At 35.1% G+C, this 19,827-nt stretch overlaps 1 protein-coding gene and 1 long non-coding RNA gene across 7 annotated transcripts in view; one reads left to right on the forward strand and one right to left on the reverse strand.

Annotated features, from left to right (window-relative positions):
- The window catches only part of LOC105307872, a 41,309-nt gene extending 28,023 nt beyond the window's left edge, over positions 1-13,286 (forward strand). The window contains exon 3 of the long non-coding RNA XR_897257.2: positions 11,137-13,286. This is a non-coding gene — a long non-coding RNA (uncharacterized LOC105307872). The remainder of the gene's footprint in view (positions 1-11,136) is intronic.
- ZNF146 (zinc finger protein 146) overlaps positions 7,502-19,827 on the reverse strand; it is an 18,973-nt gene continuing 6,647 nt past the window's right edge. For 2 of the 6 annotated variants that reach the window (XM_023525089.1, XM_023525088.1), the window contains 2 exons: positions 18,016-18,250; positions 7,502-10,571 (listed from right to left, as the gene is read on the reverse strand). In XM_023525089.1, coding sequence (XP_023380857.1) covers positions 8,906-9,784 — 879 coding nt within the window. In that variant the 5' untranslated portion in view covers positions 9,785-10,571; positions 18,016-18,250 and the 3' untranslated portion in view covers positions 7,502-8,905. The remainder of the gene's footprint in view (positions 10,572-18,015; positions 18,251-19,827) is intronic. The other 4 variants (XM_011383534.2, XM_011383536.2, XM_011383538.2 and 1 more) reach the window with 3 other exon arrangements.

The raw sequence follows: 19,827 nt of genomic DNA on the forward strand, positions 1-19,827 counted from the left end.
CAGTCATCTTTTCAATTTTTAACATGCAAATGAAGACTGCATGTTTACCCATAGACCACTTTCTGTATAGCTCTATCATCTCAAAAAATTTGCTTTTCCTGCTATTTCCTTCCTGGATTATGTATCAGCCTGGATTCCTTCAATTATCTCAGCAACTCAGACAACCATTCAACCATTTCAATGAAATGAAGTTAGGAAAAATAAAAACTGGTTCTGGTAATAAGTGAAAAAGATGAATGTGTCTGGCTGCAGTTTGTCCAGAGACTTTACACCAGAAAGCCAAACAGAACTATGGGCCTTGTCAGCCCCACTTTTTCAGTCCTGTGGGCATAGCCACTGCAGTCAACCATCCTAAACCATACTTCCCCTCTACTTCTGTCTGTGCCCTTAGAAATGCCAGTCATAACAAACAGTGCTAATGTGCTAAACCTCAACACTAAAGGTTTTACTTCCACATCCTGCATTAACTTAGCCATGCTTTTTCTAAGGATTTCTCTTCCTCTACAGTGCTTGAGTTGATGTTGCTCATTTCCCATGCCTCACATCCCATGGATCCCAGAAAAAGTGGACGGGTGTGTGGGGGGGGTGTTATTTTTTGTTGCCTGCACATATACATTTCTATACCTCATCCTCACAATGAAGTCCTTTAGTGAGAGCTGTATCAATGCTTATACCCTTTCTATACTGGAACTACTGCTAACTTGCTCAAAACTCATTCTGAAATATAGTTTTGATAAAATTCATGAATCTATTTTGTGGGGGTAGGGTTAAGGAAGTTGTTGCATTCCAGCTAGATTTGCTCAAACTCATGCTGGTAATTTTAAAGACTTACGTATCTAAGCTTATTTCCACAGAAACTGCTTTTTCAGCTAGGTTTACTGATTTCAAGATTATAGATTGGATTATGTCTCCAAAAAGGTATGGTTAAGTCCTAACCGTGGTACCTGTGACTGTAACTTTATTTGAAAACAGGGTCTTAGCAGATGTAATGAAGTTAAAATGAGATCACACTGGATTAGGGCAGGCTCTAAACCCTATAACTTATGTCCTTATAAAGACAGGGAGGTTTGGAGACACACACAAAGAGCCACATAGAGATTGAAGTGGTGAAGCGACTACAAGCCAAGGAATGCCTGGCACCACAAAAGTTTAAGACGCAAGGAAGGATTCTTCCCTAAAGCCATGATAAAAATGGTCATGGCCCTGATCGCACCTGTGGATTTTAGACTTCTAGCCTCCAGAACTGTGAAAGAGCAGAGTACCAAACGTGGTGGCTTGTTAACAAAACACTTGGTGGCTTGTTTTAAATTTGGTGGGATTTTGCCACAACAGCCTAGGAAACAAACTCCTCATGCACTGAAAATTTTAACACCAGTTTTTGAATTTTCTCTTTCTCTAGTGCCCTTATCATTATCTGCATGAGAAACTTAACCAATTGGCTGGTCTTTCTCTTCTCATATATATTTTCACAATGGTAGAGAATAGGAGTGAATAAGAACTTATCATGTGTATTATAAACTCAAGTTTAGAGGGTAAGTATATATCAGTTTCATTTATGCAATCACATTTGAAAGCTTAAATATAACCAAACTTTTTCCAGTAGGATTCCAAGTTGGCCAAGCAGGAATTCTACAAGGAATGCAATACACTTTCATTGTTCACTTTTATTACATAATACATTTACATTTTTTAAAGATAGAAATAAAGTAGTAAAAAAAAAAAAAATCAGCCACAATCCTACTTAGGATTATCATTCTATCCATCCTTCCTCATATTTTATTCTGAATCTGTATAGAAAGGCTATTGTATAGAAAGTTACTTATTTTACATCATTTTGCTGGCTTCCCTACCATGCCCTAGGAAATTACTATTTTTATTGCACTGTAAAAACACATAAGAAAGTGACCTGAGGATAATAAAAATTGTCATGTGGTTTTCCCACTCCACTCTATTCATGTTTCTTAGCACTCCTGAGTTAGGGGAGATTCTTCCTTTAAGGTACTGTAAAAGAAAGGATTCTCAAAAAGGGTGTGAGCTCTCCAACTTTCACAAAGCCCTATGGGAAGGCCAAGCTGAATGGTTACCCATAATTCATGAGGAAATAAAGTCCTGAGTAGAAAGAACCAGGTCAAAGCCATTACACAATTTAGAAGCTCCCGTCGCTTCTAAAAAACCCTACCTCCCATCCTTTTAGGCATTTAAGAATAAGAGATTAAAAAATGATAAAAATTATCATGAGTGTATCTTGAATTAGCTTTGCTCTAGTTTTAAAATAGCTGGTAAATTTGTCAGTTTCTCTCTGTGGTTCTTTTAATTTTTGCTTTATGAATATTCTCAGGCTATATTATTTAGGAACATACAAGGTTAGAATCATATCTTCCTGGTGAATTAAAATTTACCATTCTCTAGTAACTTTATCTCTGTTTTTGCCTAAAGACCATTTTGTCTGATATTTAAATACAAACAGCTTTCTCTTTGATATTATTTGCCTGGTATATGTTTTCCTGTATCTTTTCACTTATGTATCTTTATAAATAACTTATAGCTGCTTAAAAAAAAATCTCACTTCACAATCTTTGATTTTAACTGAAAAGTTGAGTCCATTTATGGGAATTAATGATGTAGATTTCTATTATGTTTCCACTTATGTTCTTTTTGTTTCCTCCTCGCTTTACTGTTATTTTCCTCATTCCATTACTTCCTTCTGTTTCAGTTCTCTCCCTGCCACTCCTCCCTCTCTTCCTCTCCTTATTAGTGGGTATCCTGGTTACTTTAATATGTACTATATACTTGTCATTATGTCTGCCATCTTCCTGAAATAGCAGAACCTTAGAATGTTTTAACCCAGTAACTCACAAATTTGCTTCTCAAAACTTAAGTTCTTTAAACTGCACAAAATAGACATTATTTTATAGTCACTATTCCTTTAACAAAAATATTTACATTAAAAGTTATTTTGCATAAATATTTAAGCCTTGATATATTTTAGTCTGGTCACCAGCATTTTGTTTTATATGACAATCTATTTTTTTACAAGATTCCTGATGTAGCATTGCCAAGAATTCTCTGGCTGCATATGCTAATTAATTCTACCCAGCTAACAGACTTTCCCTGAAGTTTACTCCTCCAACCCATCTGCATTTTATCTTTATTCCTGTAGGATGATCTCATCATATAAAACTTTCAATAACATACTCTCAAAATTCCCTTTCATGTGATATCTCAATAAAAGTCTCTCAAGTCTGATATTTATCTTAGGGTAGAGAAATAATCACTGGAAAAAAGCCACCATTAGTATGTTCTAAGTCAACTACACAAACCCCCCAGGGCATGCAGTTCAAATTGGACACATCTTAGGGATGTCTGAAATGGGTTTTGTCTGATGAGAAAAAAGGAATTTTCACTGAAAAATTTGAAAACCTTAAATATTTTATTAGGAACCTATGAGCATGCTTCAACTCTTAAATATACTTCCTTTTATCTTCTCAAATTTTACACATTCTTTCCTCCTCCTTCTAACCAAAAAACTTCCATCTGATACTTCATTGACAAAATAGATTTAACCAAATGGGAACTCTTTTTATTCTCTCCACCACCAAATTCTCATATCTGCTTGCACTGTCACCTGTATTCTCTCTTTCCATCTGTTCGTAAAGGAAGTAACCCAGTTCCTATCAACCACTAACTGGGTCATCTATGCAACAGCTCATCTTTTCTTGGATTCTCAAATACTTTTTTCCTGAAGTTATCTTATTGGGTCATTACCATCAGTTTACAAATATATTCTATAGATTCCATCTTTAATAACAAACCAAAAACAAAGTACCAAAAATCCTTTCCTTAATCTCACATCTGCTTCAAGCTGACTCACCTCTGGGCTTCCAGCAAAACGTTTCAAGGGTCGTCTACACTTGCTGTAACCTCTTCCTATCTATGTTCACTTTTTAACTCAGTCTAATAAACATTTACTGAGCATTTATGATATGCTGAGATTACTGTTCTAAGATTTTTTTTAATGCAAATTATTTAATGCACCCAACTCTATGAGAAGATGCACCGGAGATAAGGCAACTAAAGCACAAATGTTACAAAACTTGAAGAAAGCCTCAAAAATAGTGGCAAGACCAGATTCCAAAACCAGGCAAGCTGATAGCAGAACTGTGCTCCTACCAATTACTTTATGCTGCCCTAATCTGACTTATGACCCCAGCAGTCCACCAAAAAGGCATTTGTCTACATTGGCCTATGTATTGCCTCATCTAAAGAATACCGTGCTCATTTTATTCCATTTTATATTAGCAATCAACAGAATGTTTCTATTTTCATACACTTTACTGTCTTGGCTACTAAAACAACACATTCTAGATAGCCTCCACTTTGTTAGCACAGGAGATTGGCTACATTTTCCCCTCTACATGACTTAGTTGGAGTGCCAAGGCTCAAACAAAGGCTTGTTTTCTGTTTACTTTCCCTAAGTGATCTTACCCTATCACCTGTCTTTAACACTACCTAAAGGCTGATGATTCCAAAGTTATTGAGTTGTCCCGATTTCACTGTCAAATAAGCTTTGCAAATCTAATGTGCTCTAAACTAATTCATTCTACTTGCTTCCAAACTGCTTCTCCATAGCCCCATTTTAATTAGCCAGTTGTCAAAGTTTAAAAAGCTGGCATAGTACTTGATGCCTCCTTCCTTTCTTTCAACATGGACCTCAGAAATCCTGTCAGCTCAAATCAAGAAATCTGATTATCCATTTCCACCCATTGCCAATATAGCACCTCTGTTCTAACCTTTATTACCTTGCTTCAATGATTACTCAGCCTCTAAAATGGTCACTTGGCCTCTGCTCTTGTTCTCCTATCAATCTACTTATCACAAAGCATCAAGTGATCTTTTCAGAATGTCAATCATATCTCTGCCATACTCAAGCATCCTTTGGCAGATTCTCATTGCATTTAATATCGAAGAATTCCACACTATGACCCTTCCATACCTTAATCTTCAATCACATCCCACACTTTTCACTTTCCTTTTAGTGCATTATTTTTTCATGTTTTTCTCAAAACGAAATTTAACTCTTCCCCCCACTACATGCAAGAGAACTAGTGATTTCAAGAGGACAGGAATATTTTGCTTTGATATTAATTATATAATATCTGGCATATAACAGGTAGTAGGCAACTATTTGCAAAGGAAGTTTGAAAGAGCTTTCCCTCCCATCTATTAAACTTCTTATGAAATAGTTGTAAGAAGCCATGACTTGCTTCAGTTTTAGCTCTCCCACTAAATAGATGTAAAACACTAAGCTTGTCATAAAATGAAGAAATAATATGCATACTGTCTACTACCCAATGGAGCTGTTCTGAAAATAGTTTAGAGCATCAGTTCTCAAAGCGTGGCACAGCAGCATCAGCATCACCTGACAGCCTGTTAGAAATATAAATCCTCAGCCCCCACCCTTGATTTACTGAATCAGGAACTCTGGAATTAGGGCTCAGAAACAACCCCACCCCTCACTCCAGGTGATTGTAATGAACACTGAAGTTTAAGAAGCACTTAACTTGGACAATAAAATCCTGAAGAAGAAAAGAAAAATCTAAGTAAATGCCAGGTTACTACCTTGTATGACAAAGTTATTCACCAGTGGTAGTTAAATTACAAAGCCAGGTTTTTCAAAAAAAAAAAAAAAAAAAGCCTGTGTTGCTTCATACTATTTTAAACACAAAATACCATAAATGTGAAATACATGTAATCAAGGAAAGCAGCGATAGTTCTGCTTACAAAACAGATACAACTACGTAATACCTTAAACTATTAATAGAGGTATCCAGGCTATGACCTGCATTAGAACACTTTATAGAGATTTTGCCGGACTTGGGGTAAAAACAAAAAAGGCTTTTATAGTCCCTCACATGCTTTGGGTATTGTATGAAATAGCTAGTACTATGAATCCAGGCAATGTAGGATTAACCAAGATTGATCTTATAAATCTTGACAATTCAGGTGTCCAACACTGAAGTCACTTACATCTACGATCTACCAATTATGATGGAATAAGATATGTATTTAGGGGATTCAGATCACCTGCCTCCTGACATGCTGAGTAAAATGATTCTGAATTTCAGATTCAACTTCCCTCTATGGGCCAACACCATCAGTCTTGCTGGCTGGGAGAGGAAGGTCCTAGGCTATGGTTTTTTCTTTGGGTAATGCCTGATTTATTCTGTTGATGCCAAAGCTGTACAAACACAGGAGTAGAGTAAGAGCTAAGTAAAGCATAGAGACTAAGGAGAAAAAAGTAGTTTAAGAAAATATCTTTTGACTAAAATCTTTCTAAATAATAATAAATGGAGGCAATTTTTAAATAGTGCACAAATATCTGCTACAGTTCTTTAGTAGATTTAGTATGTAACGCTCTTTGTAAAAAGGTAGTGGGAGAACTCTGTATTAGAAAGGACTGTTTCATTTAGATAAGTACATAATTCATGGTCATTTCTCCAAAAAGGCAAATAAAAGATACACAGTAAATGCTGTGGCATTTAATGCATTTAACACCTTTTACTCCCCCCCCCTCTTTAATTCCTCTCTCCCCACTTCCACCCCTGACCTATGGATGTTGCTGTTTCCTCTTAAGAACTGGATCTCTGAAGGCGGGGCATCTCCTCCCACACACATGTAGTGTGCACCCAGGGCCTGGTGCACCTGGGGTATGGTCTGTGGCTCCACCTGGGGTGTGAACCCAGGACCTTCTGCGTATAAAGTAGATGTGCTAACCACTACACTATAGAGCCACCCCCAAGACCTTTTTTAAAAGCAGCTTTTAAAATCTCAAAATGCTATTATTGCTAATGTTCACCATTATTGAAGAAAACCTTTAATAACATCATTTATATCAAGTTACACTGAAAAGAGGAATTAAATAAAAAACATCTTCAGGAAGGGCTGGTTTACACAACAGAATTCTGTTCAGAGTCTGGCCTACTTTTCTCATACCATCCCATCCTCTCCACCTCTGTAAAAGAAATAAACAATAACTTGATGGGGGAAATCCCTTCACAATGCATATCAAATCATCACATTGTACATTTTAAATATCTTACAAATTTTATTTGTTAATTACACCTCAACAAAGCTGGGGGGACCAAAAAGGTGGTTGTCAAAGCACCGAAGGGAATGAAATAGTCCACAGGTTAAAACTGAGAGTCGGGAGTTACCATTTAACTCTAATTGTAGAAATACTGGGAAGTTAAATGGTTTTCTTTTTTAAAATGAAATGATCAAAAACTTATTTTTACTGCATATGCTGTTCCCATGGATATTTACATGATAGGAAATTTGACATTCCAGAAAACTTACCTAAAAAGACCAATTTTATGAAGTCTGTGCAAGTATCCTTAGCTAAAAGTTCTTAAAATTTTCTAAACTCAGATGTTGCAAAATTATGTAAGAAATGTAAAGACAGACCATATAGTGTACACTATATCACATAAAAATAAACACATTTGGATTATACTGTCACTTTTAATTTTAATAAAATAGATAATTTCATACTACATAGAGAACAAGTCCATCCACTCATTGATAAAATTTTAGAAATATTTTCTATAAAAAGTTTAGTATTTCATTGGGAATGAATCCATTTGAGCAACATTTCTATAGGTACAGCGTTCCCATCCTCACCCCCATTCTTAGAGAAAATTTAAAAATACAGAAAAGTACAAAAAATAAGACAAGATATCCATATACCACAATCCAGAACTATCCAATATTTTGATATATATATTTACTTAGTCTCTTTTGTGTTTAAGAGAAATGGATGTTTACATATAAAAATGAAATCCCCTTTATCCAACCCCAGTCCACCCCTCCCACACTCATCCCATCCCTTCCCTTCTCCATTCTTCACAGGCAACCACTATCAAGAATTTGGTCTGTATCCTTCCATTTCAAAATCATTTTAAAAACATACACACATATATGTATCCATTACTGATATATAGTACTGCATTTTGTGAGGCAAGTTTAATTCAAATTTACAAAAATGTCATGGTATTAGATGGGTCATACTACAACTTCATTTCTTCCCTCTTAACATTTTTGAGATCTTTCTCTGTAATACATGCAGACCTCATTTGTTACATTTTACAGATATACAATATCCCATCATAAATATTTCCCATTATACTCATGATGGGCATTTAAGTTGTTTCCAATTTATGGCTACTACAAATCATGCCACAGTAAATAGCCCGGTACATATTTCCTGAGCATACAAACTCAGAGTAAAATTGCTATTTTTCAATTCATTATAAGGAATGTTTCCTTACTCCCAAGGTCATAACCATTTTTAGTATATATCTTTTTCATATCCCTGTTTTTAATCCCCATGGATCTTACCTTTGTATATAGTTCATGGTCTCTTTTTTTTCCTTGGAGGACAAATTAGCTCCAAATCATTTTTAAAATAGTCCCATTTTCTTCTCACCTCCTGATGACATTTCTATCCTAAATTCTAATAAATGCATAGGTGCTTCCAGAATCTCTTTTGTTCTAAATTAATACCACAAAAGTCTTTTCCTTTACAATACTTAAAACTTATTTTTCTTATTATATTGGTGACAATCTCCAGATCTATGCAGACAGCAATGATAGCAAACATGTTCCCCATTCCCAATTTAGTGGAAATGTGTCTAAGAGTTTCGGCATTACCTTTGCTGTAGGTTTTTTGTTGGGCACAGGATTTTTATAATACAATGTCTTTTTTTCTCTTCAGTATGATTTCTCTGGTGTCCAATAAGTTTTTAACTTTTGTGTCATTTGTGACTTTGCTTCAGAATTATTTCTGTCTTATGAGGTGTAAATTCCTGATGAATGCTTTTCAATTTTCAAGATATTCACAGAGTTTTTAATGAGTATGAATTTTCTGGTGTCTAATGTGATGTGACTTCTGGCTGAAAGCTTTCCCACATTCACTACATTGATACGGCTTCTTACCTGTGTGTATTCTCAAATGTAAAGCAAGGGTTGAGAATTGAGAGAAAGCTTTCCCACATTCATTACATCCATAGGGCTTCTCACCTGTATGGCTTCTCGCATGCACAGTAAGAGATGAACTCTGAGAGAAAGCTTTCCCACATACATTGCATTCATAAGGCTTATCACCTGAATGAATTCTCACATGTACAATAAGTGACGTTCGTTGAGAGAAGGCTTTTCCACATTCATTACATTCATAGGGTTTCTCTCCAGTGTGAATGTTTTGATGTTTTATGAGGTACTTCTTCTGGCCAAAAGCTGTTCCACATTCATTACATTTAAAGGGTTTCTCTCCAATATGAATTTTCTCATGCTCAGTAAGGTTTGATTTGCCACTGAAGGTTTTCCCACACTCCTTACATACAAAGGGCTTCTCTCCTGTATGAGTTCTCTGGTGTCTGATGAGGTTTGACTTCTGAATGAAAGCTTTCCCACAATCTTTACACTCAAAAGGTTTCTCTCCAGTGTGAATTTTCTGATGCGTAAGGAGGTTCTCCTTCTGGCTGAAGGATTTTCCACATTCATTACATTCAAAAAGCTTCTCTCCAGTATGGGTGTTCTGATGTTTAATGACATACTGCTTTTGGCTGAAGGCTTTTCCACATTCATTACATTCAAAAGGTTTCTCTCTATTATGAAAATGCTCATGCTCAGTGAGATTTGATTTGTGGCTGAAGACTTTCCCACATACCTTGCAGGCAAAGGGGTTTTCCCCGCTACAAATTTTCTGCTGACTGAGGTGTGACATCTGAATGGAAGCTTTCCCACATTCACAAGATTTTTCTCCGGTATGAATTTTTTAATGAATGAGGATTTACTTTTGGCTGAAGGTATTTCCACATCTCTTACATCTGTAGAACCTCTCTGTGAGTGACCTTTCGAAGGTAAAGTAAGGGATAAGGTTCGAGAGAAAACTTTATCATACTCAGTTCAAAGGTTTCTCTAAGTGTAAATTTTCTAGTACTCAAGTTTTGTTACATTCACTGGTTTCTACCCAGTATAAATTTTCTTCTGCTCAGTAAGATTTGTCATCTAGCTAAAGGCTTTTCAATTTTCCTCAGAAGCACAGGGTTTCTCTCCAGCCTGATTTCTACATCTACTGAAGAGTGACACGTGAATGAAAGTTTTTCCACATTCAGTAAATTCATAGAGTTTCTAATCCAGTACAAATGCTGTTATCAGATGGGATTCAACTTTTTTTAACTGAAGGCATTTCCACACTGATTTACACTTAAAAGTTATTACCATAAAAGGTAAGCTGTGATAGGATTTTCAAACTAAAAAAATTGATGATTCTTTCCTACACAATGTCCCTCATGATTAAGTAAGTCTAAACTGTTTCAAACTCTTTCTAGGTAAGGTGAAAAAGATATTGCCTTAAAAGATACAAAGTCTGAGATCAGAGAAAAGTATTTTTCCAATTTTCTTATATTCACACCTTTTTTCTTCAGTCTTTACTTTACTGGAGGTGGATACAACTTGCCTCCCAAGTCTTCCTGCCTCTCTTATCTGCTCATCATCTTCTCAGGCTTCTTCTAAAATGGAGTACAAACAATCATCATTTAGAGGAGTTAAAGTATAAAGTGTTTAGAACTGTGGCTGGCAAATGGTAAATAAGCATTCAATAAATGTTAGCTTTATGTTATCATCGTTATTTATGAATTTCCCATTACTAGCAAAAAAATTTCAGACTATGATTGTTAGGATTAACTCTGCTAGCCCATTTCACAATATAAAAGCCGCCTCACAACCAATGTCTCCAACTAAATTTTGACAAGGAAACTGTTGTGGAGGGTATCTGGGTAGAAAATTAACATTCAAGGGTACACAAAGCTTAGATTATTCTTTTTCATTTCACAATTCAGCAACTGAGTGTAACAATGAGAAGTTAATAAGTAGGATAAAAAGATGACCACATAAAATTGAAAGTCTAACCTGTGATGCCTAAGAAAGGGAAAGGGATAATCAACAACTGCTTCCTCCCAAAACTCCACTAAATGACAAAAGGGAAAACACAAAACTCACAAAAGGGATATTATAGGAGACATCGGGATACACAGATATTAACTTTTTTTTTTTTTTTTTTTTGATAACGTAAAGCACAGGAAGATTTTCAACACAGAACTGGGGAAGTTCAAATAACGGAAGTACTGCAGAAGAGGATGCCAAGGTCAAGCAAGGCAATTTGTGCCACAAAATATCAAAAAGATTCAGAAAATGGAGGAAATCAAGTGCCTTAAAACAAAAATAAAGGATAGGAGTTGAAAAAAGATTACATAAGGTGCAGTTAGACCTCTACTTTCCTTGCCAAGACAAAGGACCACTCCCTCATATGAAATGGAAGCTATTCTTTGCAGAAATTTAATCAGAGAAGCTCCAGACTCAGGGGACCCAACAAATGAGTTGACAGGGGAGAGGTGCTATACCGAAATCAATGTGATTAAATCTATATAAAATATAGTGAGAACTTTGGTACTATTCTACAGCTGAGGCAAAAAAAAAAAAAAAAGCTGGCAACCAGGTATACAAACCTGATAATAGGATATGAAAGCATCCTTCTCTGGAAAATCTAAAAGACCCATGAAAAATCACATTAGGATGCCTCTCCAAGATAATACTTGTTGCTTGTATGCATTTCTTTTGCCAAAACAAAGGCTCTGGCCAAACCTAAGTTTCTAAGAGTAAGGCAGTATAACTCTTCTGCAAGGAGGAGACCCTTGGTCCATGAGGCCTTTTACTTTTTATGCACTGAAGCCTACCAGAAGACTAGGAGCACCCAAGCATATCATTCTTAAATATGACTGTGCAGCCAATACTCCACACACATTTGAGGAACCCCACTAACATGAAAGCACAATATCAAGAGAAAAAAGAAACTCTAAGGAAAAACAGGCAAAGAAAAGCAAACAAAAACAGAACTCTGAAACTAATCACAAATGATTATGAGAAAATGTTTTATCAGAGAAACGATAACAGGATTTTTAAAGCAAGAAACAGAAAGAAAAAGTTCCCTGAGAAATTAAGACTGGGGGTGGGGAAGGGATAGAGAAGGTGAGGTAGATAACAGTCTCTTTATTGCAGAAAGACAATATATTGTTTTACCCTAAGAAACAGGAATGGCTCTTGTTTGGTCAATGAAACATAAGCACGAGTAATAAGTATCACTTCCTGGTAGAAGCTTTCAGATGACAAATTCAGAGGCTAAACCAAAGTAATATGTTTAACAACTAAGTAAAAAAAAAAAAAAGTTCCAAAAAACAAAAGGAGAAAACTGATCAGAAGAAATAGTCAAAGAATAAAAAACTCATCTACATCATGAATCTCTAGACTCTTTAAAGGGCCCACTTGATACCTTGCACAATGAATAATAAATATATATATAGTAGTATACACATACACATATATTTCTCTTGTTCACCAATGAATGATAGCTGTCTCAAGGAAAAACACTTGGGCAAATCATTTAAGTTGTGAGTTACACTAGCCACTTTTTTCATGGGCACGATTAATTTGCTTTAAATAATAAATGACCGCCTTACAAAATGATTATTCAGACTTGGGTATTGCTTGGTACTTTCTTCAGACAAAATGAAGACAATTCTTTAAAAGAAAAACTGACAGCACACACTGTCAATGATAAAATTTGAGTTTTCAAGCAAAAATTAAAATTCTGGAAAATCAGTATCCTCCATGAGATTGATAGTTTCTAAACAATTAAAAGACCTTTCTAATGAGATTGGTAGTGCTGTTAACAAAATCTGATGTTTTGATATTATATAATGAGATATGTCAACATTTTAAAGATCTGCGTAACTCAAATGACCAATGCATGATGTTACAAAATCTTGAATGGTTAAGAGATCCATTCAAAGTGTCAGACAAACAAAAAGTTTAAGACATGGATTTTAAGTAAAACAATGAAAGTATCTGAAATAGTTTCAAATTCCGCATTGAGGCTAAGCTTGAAAAAATTACCACTGTCAAGTGTTGGTGGAGTACCAAAGAATATCCACAATTACCTGAAAAAGGTATTAAAATACTTCTTCTTTTTCTAACTACATCTGTATGAAGCCACAATTTTTTAATATATTTCAACCAAAACAGGTTACAACAACAGAAATGAGAATCCAACTGTCTTCTATTAAACCAGAATAAAGATATTTACACATGTGCAAAACAATGCCAGTCTTCTAACTTCTTTTATTTTGGAAAACTTATTTTTATTAAGAAATAAAAGTGATTTAAGTTTACATGTAATGGGATTATTATTTGTGTTAAACAAATTAATGTATATTTTTTAAAGTTTCTCAATTTTACTTCTAAATAAGGTAAATTATCACTAAAGTCCACATATACCAAAGCTCTTTGGGGGTCCTCAAGTTTTAAGAATATAAAGATTACTGCTAATGGGTATCAGAGTTTTCTTTAGTGGTGATGAAAATGTTCTGAAATAGCGGTGATGGCTGCACAACTTCGTGAATATACTAAAAATCACTGAATTGTACATCTTAAAAAGATGAATTTTATGTTGTGTGATTCATATCTCAAAGCTGTTATTTAAAAAAAAAAAAAAAAGAATGTAAAGAGACCAAAAAGTTTGAGAAGTGCTACTCAAAACACTTACCATTATTCATTCAACAAATACCTTTTCTTCTACTTAATATGTGCCTGGCACAGTTCTAAGCTCTACGGATAAACAGCATTGGACAAAACTGACAGAATTCTCTGCCTTCAACAAGTTTACATTCTAGTGGACAGAGAACAAATAAATAAATGAGATGGGTTGTTAAAAAGTTAAAACTACTAGGGGAAAAAATTAGGAAAGGGGTAAGGAGTTTCAATTTTAGATAGAGAGCCCTCTGAGAAGGCAAGATTCAAGACATGAAGGAAGAGAGTGATCCTTACAGATTATCTGGAGAAAGAGTATTCTAAGCAGAAATTAAACAAGTTCACAAACCCTGAGGAAGAGCTTGCCAAGCATGTTAAATGTGCAACCAAGGAGTCACATTTTATGTACATCACATTCGTGTCCTTCTTTGACTTAGCCGGATCTCTTCTATATTTTAACTTTAGAATCTATAAAATTTCCTAGAAGCAGGTCCAGTAACATGCTCCTAAAAAAACTTCTCCAATCTTGTCTTTTACTTATAAACATCACTGCCTGAACTCCTAATCACAATCAGATTCATTTTTCTAAAATAAGTGTTTCATATACTTGTAAACTCAAATTTGTATGTAGCTAAGTCTTAACATCTTAACTATAGCTTGGGATGCTGGACTGCATTAATGGCTCTATTCTTTTCCTTGAATGGCTGAGAATAAATATTTTTTAAATATGAGGGGCAATATCAAGGCAGGGAGGAAGGAGGGAAAGAAAGGTTAGACTACAAAAACAAAAAAGACAACCAAATCCAAAGTTTAAACTTTGACTGCATTCTGGCATTTTAAAAAATGTTACAGAAGGTACTGGGAAATAATTTGGGAAATAGTGACTGAATATTACATAATTTAGGACATTATGGCTAACTGTTTAAGGTACGCTAATAGTATTTTGGTTATGCCATTATTTTTAGAAAATGCATACTTAATTTTTTAGGAGTGAAGTGTCATGGTGTTGCAGCACACATAATACGCATGCATAAGGATACAGACACATAAAAAAACAAATGTGGTAAAATATTAATTATTGACTCTATGTGATGGGCATATAAAAGATCACTGTACTCTTCAATGTTAATCTTTGAAAATATTCATAATATAAAAAAATTGAAAAATTAACAAATCCTTCCACAACAATTCATACATTATTTAAAAAGTACCTCATATGTAATCAAAACTGGAGACAGTAGGGCCTTCCTTTCAACAGGTTCATAATATAGACTCAACATATCAAAATATAAAAATATAAGTATTAACTAGGGTCTTCTGAACTTCTATGGAAAATGTTAAGTAGCATGAACAATCAGATGAGAAATCAATAAAAGAAGTAACAGGTTTAAATGTTCAGTAGCACCTGAATAGATAGGGCATTTCTTGGTTAGTTTGAAGTTTATCTCTTTAAAGGCTTGAGTAACCATATCGCATGAGAAAAGAAATAATCAACATAATCTAAAATAGTTTTGAAGTGATCTCTGGACCTGAAAATAATGAGCTGAAATTTCTAATATGGATAGGATATTAATGATTTCATTGTCTGACAAAATGAGAATGAAGTCAGTCAGACAGCTGTTTATCCTGTAGAGATAAAATGATGGCGAGCAAGATGAAAAGGCTGGAGCTGCCAAAATGAAAATATTATAAAGTTACTTATTATTTCAGAATGAATGGGTCTTTTCTAGGAATTAATTTATAAAAGGAAGGAGGAAAGGCAGAATATAGTGTTCTAGGAGCCACCTCCAGTAAGAGGATAGAAGAAAAAAAAAATAAAAGCAAAAGATGAGGAAACACTTAGAAAGAAAAAGCAACACCTCAGGTCATTAAAGCATCAATAAAGCAGAAGTAGGAGAGAATTCTTAGAGGGGTGACAAACATAAATAGATACTTCCTTCTAAAATAGTTTAATAAAGACTGCCCACTTTTCATGTTTTTGAAAGAAAAAAGAGGAACCAAAAAAAAAAAAAAAAACTAAACTGTTGGTAAGAGTAGGAATTAGCTATAATTCTAATGTCTTATGAAAAAGGATGTGAGTAGGCAGTGTCATTGCTATTTTTAAAAGAGCTCTCATGCACAATGCTCTCCAAAAACATAAGGCCCAGCCTCAAGGGTCAAATCACCATCTCTCTGTTTGTAACAACAGAATCCAAGTATGTTGGTTGAATACAGGAGGTATGGTGGGCCCACTGGCATCCCTGAAGAGTAGGAAAAGTACAGGTAGGAAAAAAAATGGTAGGCAGGGAAATGTAGAAACACCATCATTTTATAAAACAGCTTGATGGTACAGCAAAGCAGAAATGGTCACAACTTTCCATTTCCCTAAATTCCTGACTTGTATATCCAACTGCCTATCTGACTTAGGTGATCAGTAGACATGTCTCAATTAACAATTCCCAAAGAAAACTCTTGTTCTATCTCCAGACTTCCTAAAGTATTCCTCTCTCAGTAACTTTTAGTTAAAACCTTGGAATCATCAAGGACTCTTCTCTCATAACCGACATATATATAATCAATCTATCACCCAATCCTTAAGAATCTGACTGGTCTCTAGCTTAACTACTATTTTCTTATCTAGATTACTGCAATAGCCTCCAACTAATCTCCTAGTCTTGCCCCCAGCCCATACCTTATTTTCTATACTGCAGCAGAAATGTAATTCTGATCTTATCACTCTTCTGCTCAAAACTCTTTGATGGTCTCCCAAATCACTGAGATCAAAGGCCTAAGTCTATGATTTGGCCTGTTATCTAACCAAAGATACTCTTACTCCCTTTTGCTCACTCACCCTGCTCCAGCCCACTGCCCTGAGCACTATTTCTAGACCAGCAAGCTCAACCTTAGAGTTTTTAACACTTTTTGTTTCTTCTGGCTGAATACTCTTCCACTAAATACCAAATGCCCTGCTCTCACACTCTCGATCTTTTTACAAATGTCATCCTCTTACTGACCTTTCCCTGACCAACTGGCCCTCCAAATGCCATTTCTCCTTAATTCACTATCATCTTATAGAATATATTTTTTACTTATTTATTCAAAGTTGTCTTCCCAAACTGGAATACAGGACTCAGGAGGGAGGAATTTTTGACTGCTTTGATCACTGACATTTCTCTAGTATCTGAAATAGTGCCTAATACATATCATTCACTAAGTACTTGTTGAATATATGAATATACCACATTGGTAGAAATGTAAATTGGTTTACTTCTTTTGAGAACAATGTGCCTATTTCTATCAAATCTATAAACATAACTTTGACCCAGTATTTCCACTAAAGAGTAAATTATTACCTAGTTGTATCTGCATATTTCTGCAAAGCAATATAAACAAGTATATGCACTTGTGTCCTCAATAGCATAAGCCTGGAAACAACCTAAATGGCTATTAATAGGAAACAGGTTAAATAAATTATATAGATAGAGAATCTCTCCAAGAAAAAAAAACTACATACACAATAGAATACATACAACCATTATTTATATGAAAAGGAAAACAGAAGACTTTTATATATTCATATTTGCAGCAGATATATAACATATGCTGGCTCATTCACAGATTGCCTTGAGGAGGACAGATGTGACTCATAAAAGTAACTGCATTTTGAAAAAGTGTAGGACTGAGGCTTAGAGGTAAGAAAAGGCTTTTTCATTCTTTATTGTTCAAAATTTTTTACAAGTTCAAGTATTATATTAAAAAACAAATACAGACACATACATTCTCTCTCTTTCTCTCACACTCACATACACACATGCTCACATAACAGAAAGGCAGAACTGATTTCTAAGGCAACAACTGAAAGAGGTATACAGAGGAGGAAGAGAGGGAAGCAGAATTTATTGATGTATAATGGGGGAGGTGAATAAGAAGACAACAGGAAGTATCATCATAGATGTAAAATATAATTCTGAGGCATTTAACCACTGAAAGAATGAGAAAGCGCAAAATAATAAAAAGAAACCTGTCAGACAATATGTAAAGACTTAAAACCAGTAAAAGACAATACATAAGGAAAGAGTCTATACACATCGCGGGATATGAGACTGAGGGTAACAATGAAAGAGAGAACGATCACACAGACAGTACAAAGAAATATGAATGTGGACATCCAGATTAGAGATAAGAGGGGCACCTGGTCCTCTACAACCTAATTAAAGAAGCAGGGTACTGAAACCAAAAAAATGATGACTAGAAATGTCACTCAAATATCTTAAGAATTCATACCAAGTGATATTCCAAGAATACAGCCTACAAGAAAACATCCTTAAAAACCTTTCAGAGGTATCAATACTGACTGAACAACTGTAACTTGTCTGGTTATCATTCACTCACCTGGACAATTTCTTCTCCACTTCCTTCTCCACCATCCAGTTTGTCTTCTTGCTCCAACAGAGGATCACATACAGTTTAGTCAGTCTACAACCTGTTACTGGGGAAATGACACAGCACTAGAATGTTAATGCTGGGGCCAAAGTACCCTCCTAAAACTCAGGCTGAGTCCTGGGGCCTCAGGACCTTCTGAAGGATGAGGAAGGTGCAGTTTCCAGGGGTGCACAAGGAAGCGGCCCTATGAAAAAGAACAAAGTAATGACCTTTTGCCTTAAAAATTAAAGTACAATTATATGAGCAGAGAGACTAAGACTATTTGAATCCTGAATATCAAAGCAATATTCATCAAACCATTTAAGCCTCCACACATCTTGAAATGGGGGGGCGGGGGGAATTCACTTTCCGAATTTTAGTTACATAAGAAAGATGGTCATACTTTACCTGACTAGTTGCTATTGTTCTCTGGCACCACACTCCTGCATAGATTCCTGAGGGGATTTTAACTGTAGCCCTTATTCCTGGATGAATTCAATACTCTCATCTATAACTGTAACAACACATGCCTATTGGAATTAAGCTAAATGTGTAGGAAGTTGTTCTAACAGTCAGGAATAAAAACTCAAAAAAGTTTTCCTGGAATCCTAATATTTACTTTGTTTAAATTAAACTCTAAGGAAAACTACACATTGGAAATGTCCTGTATATACATGTTCTTCCATTCACTCAAAAAAACATTTTTAAGAACATTATTAGGACAAATGACAACATCTGAATGTGGACTGGATTAAATAATAGCAATTTTCTGAGTTTAACTACTATACTGTGGTTGTAGAAAAACAAAATGTAAATGATTGGTGAATTTGGGTAAAAGGTATAATGAGACTTCTCTGTACTATTCCAACTTTTCTATAATGTTGAAATCATATTTAAAAAGCCAAATTCTATAAAAAAGCTTAAGTTACTATTTACATACACACTATGTATACTATGTTGAAAGAGTTTGTCACCAATTTGTACTGTGGTGTGGCAGAGATGGAAGGCTTAATGTACACAGTGATGTACACAGAGAGAAACAAGAGAGGGTGAGTTGACTAAAGACAATCTGTGAGAGGAAGGAGATCAAGTTTGATATTCTGGATAGTGTCAGGTTTCTGAGGAACACACAAGCAGATAGATCCATTTTTGCATATGTAGTTGAGCTCAGAATAGGCCTAGAATCAAAATGGGTATATGTCAGTTGTCAGACTATCCTGCTGCTCAAGGAACAGATGGAATGTAACTGTGATTGCTTACAGAGAATATAGACAATCTGTGAAGAAGATGGTCAAGGACAAACAGAATCCTAGGAACATTGATAATCAAGGAGGCAAGAAAAAGGATCACAGGAGCATTGTGGCTGCTTAGTTTTAAATCTTTCAAATACTTCTCCTTTTTGAAAACCATACAAAACATCAAGAATAACGGGAAAAAGACCTGAAAACCCATATCCAAAAAGATACTTGCATACCGATGTTCATAGCAGCATTATTCACAATGGCCAGGACATGGAAGCAACGGAAGTGTCCTACAATAGATGACTGGATAAAGAAGCTGTGGTACGTATATAAAACGGAATATTACTCAGCCATAAGAAGAGATGAAATACTGCCATTTGCGACAACATGGATGGACCTTGAAATAATCATGCTAAATGAAATAAGCCAGACAGAAAAAGTTGAAAATCACATGATATCACTTTTATGTGGGATATAAACCTAAAAGCAACAAATTAATAGGACAAACAAACAGAGACTCATGGACATGGACTATAGACTA

Source organism: Pteropus vampyrus, unplaced genomic scaffold, assembly GCF_000151845.1.
Source record: "Pteropus vampyrus isolate Shadow unplaced genomic scaffold, Pvam_2.0 Scaffold523, whole genome shotgun sequence".
Taxonomy (NCBI): Eukaryota; Metazoa; Chordata; class Mammalia; order Chiroptera; family Pteropodidae; genus Pteropus; species Pteropus vampyrus.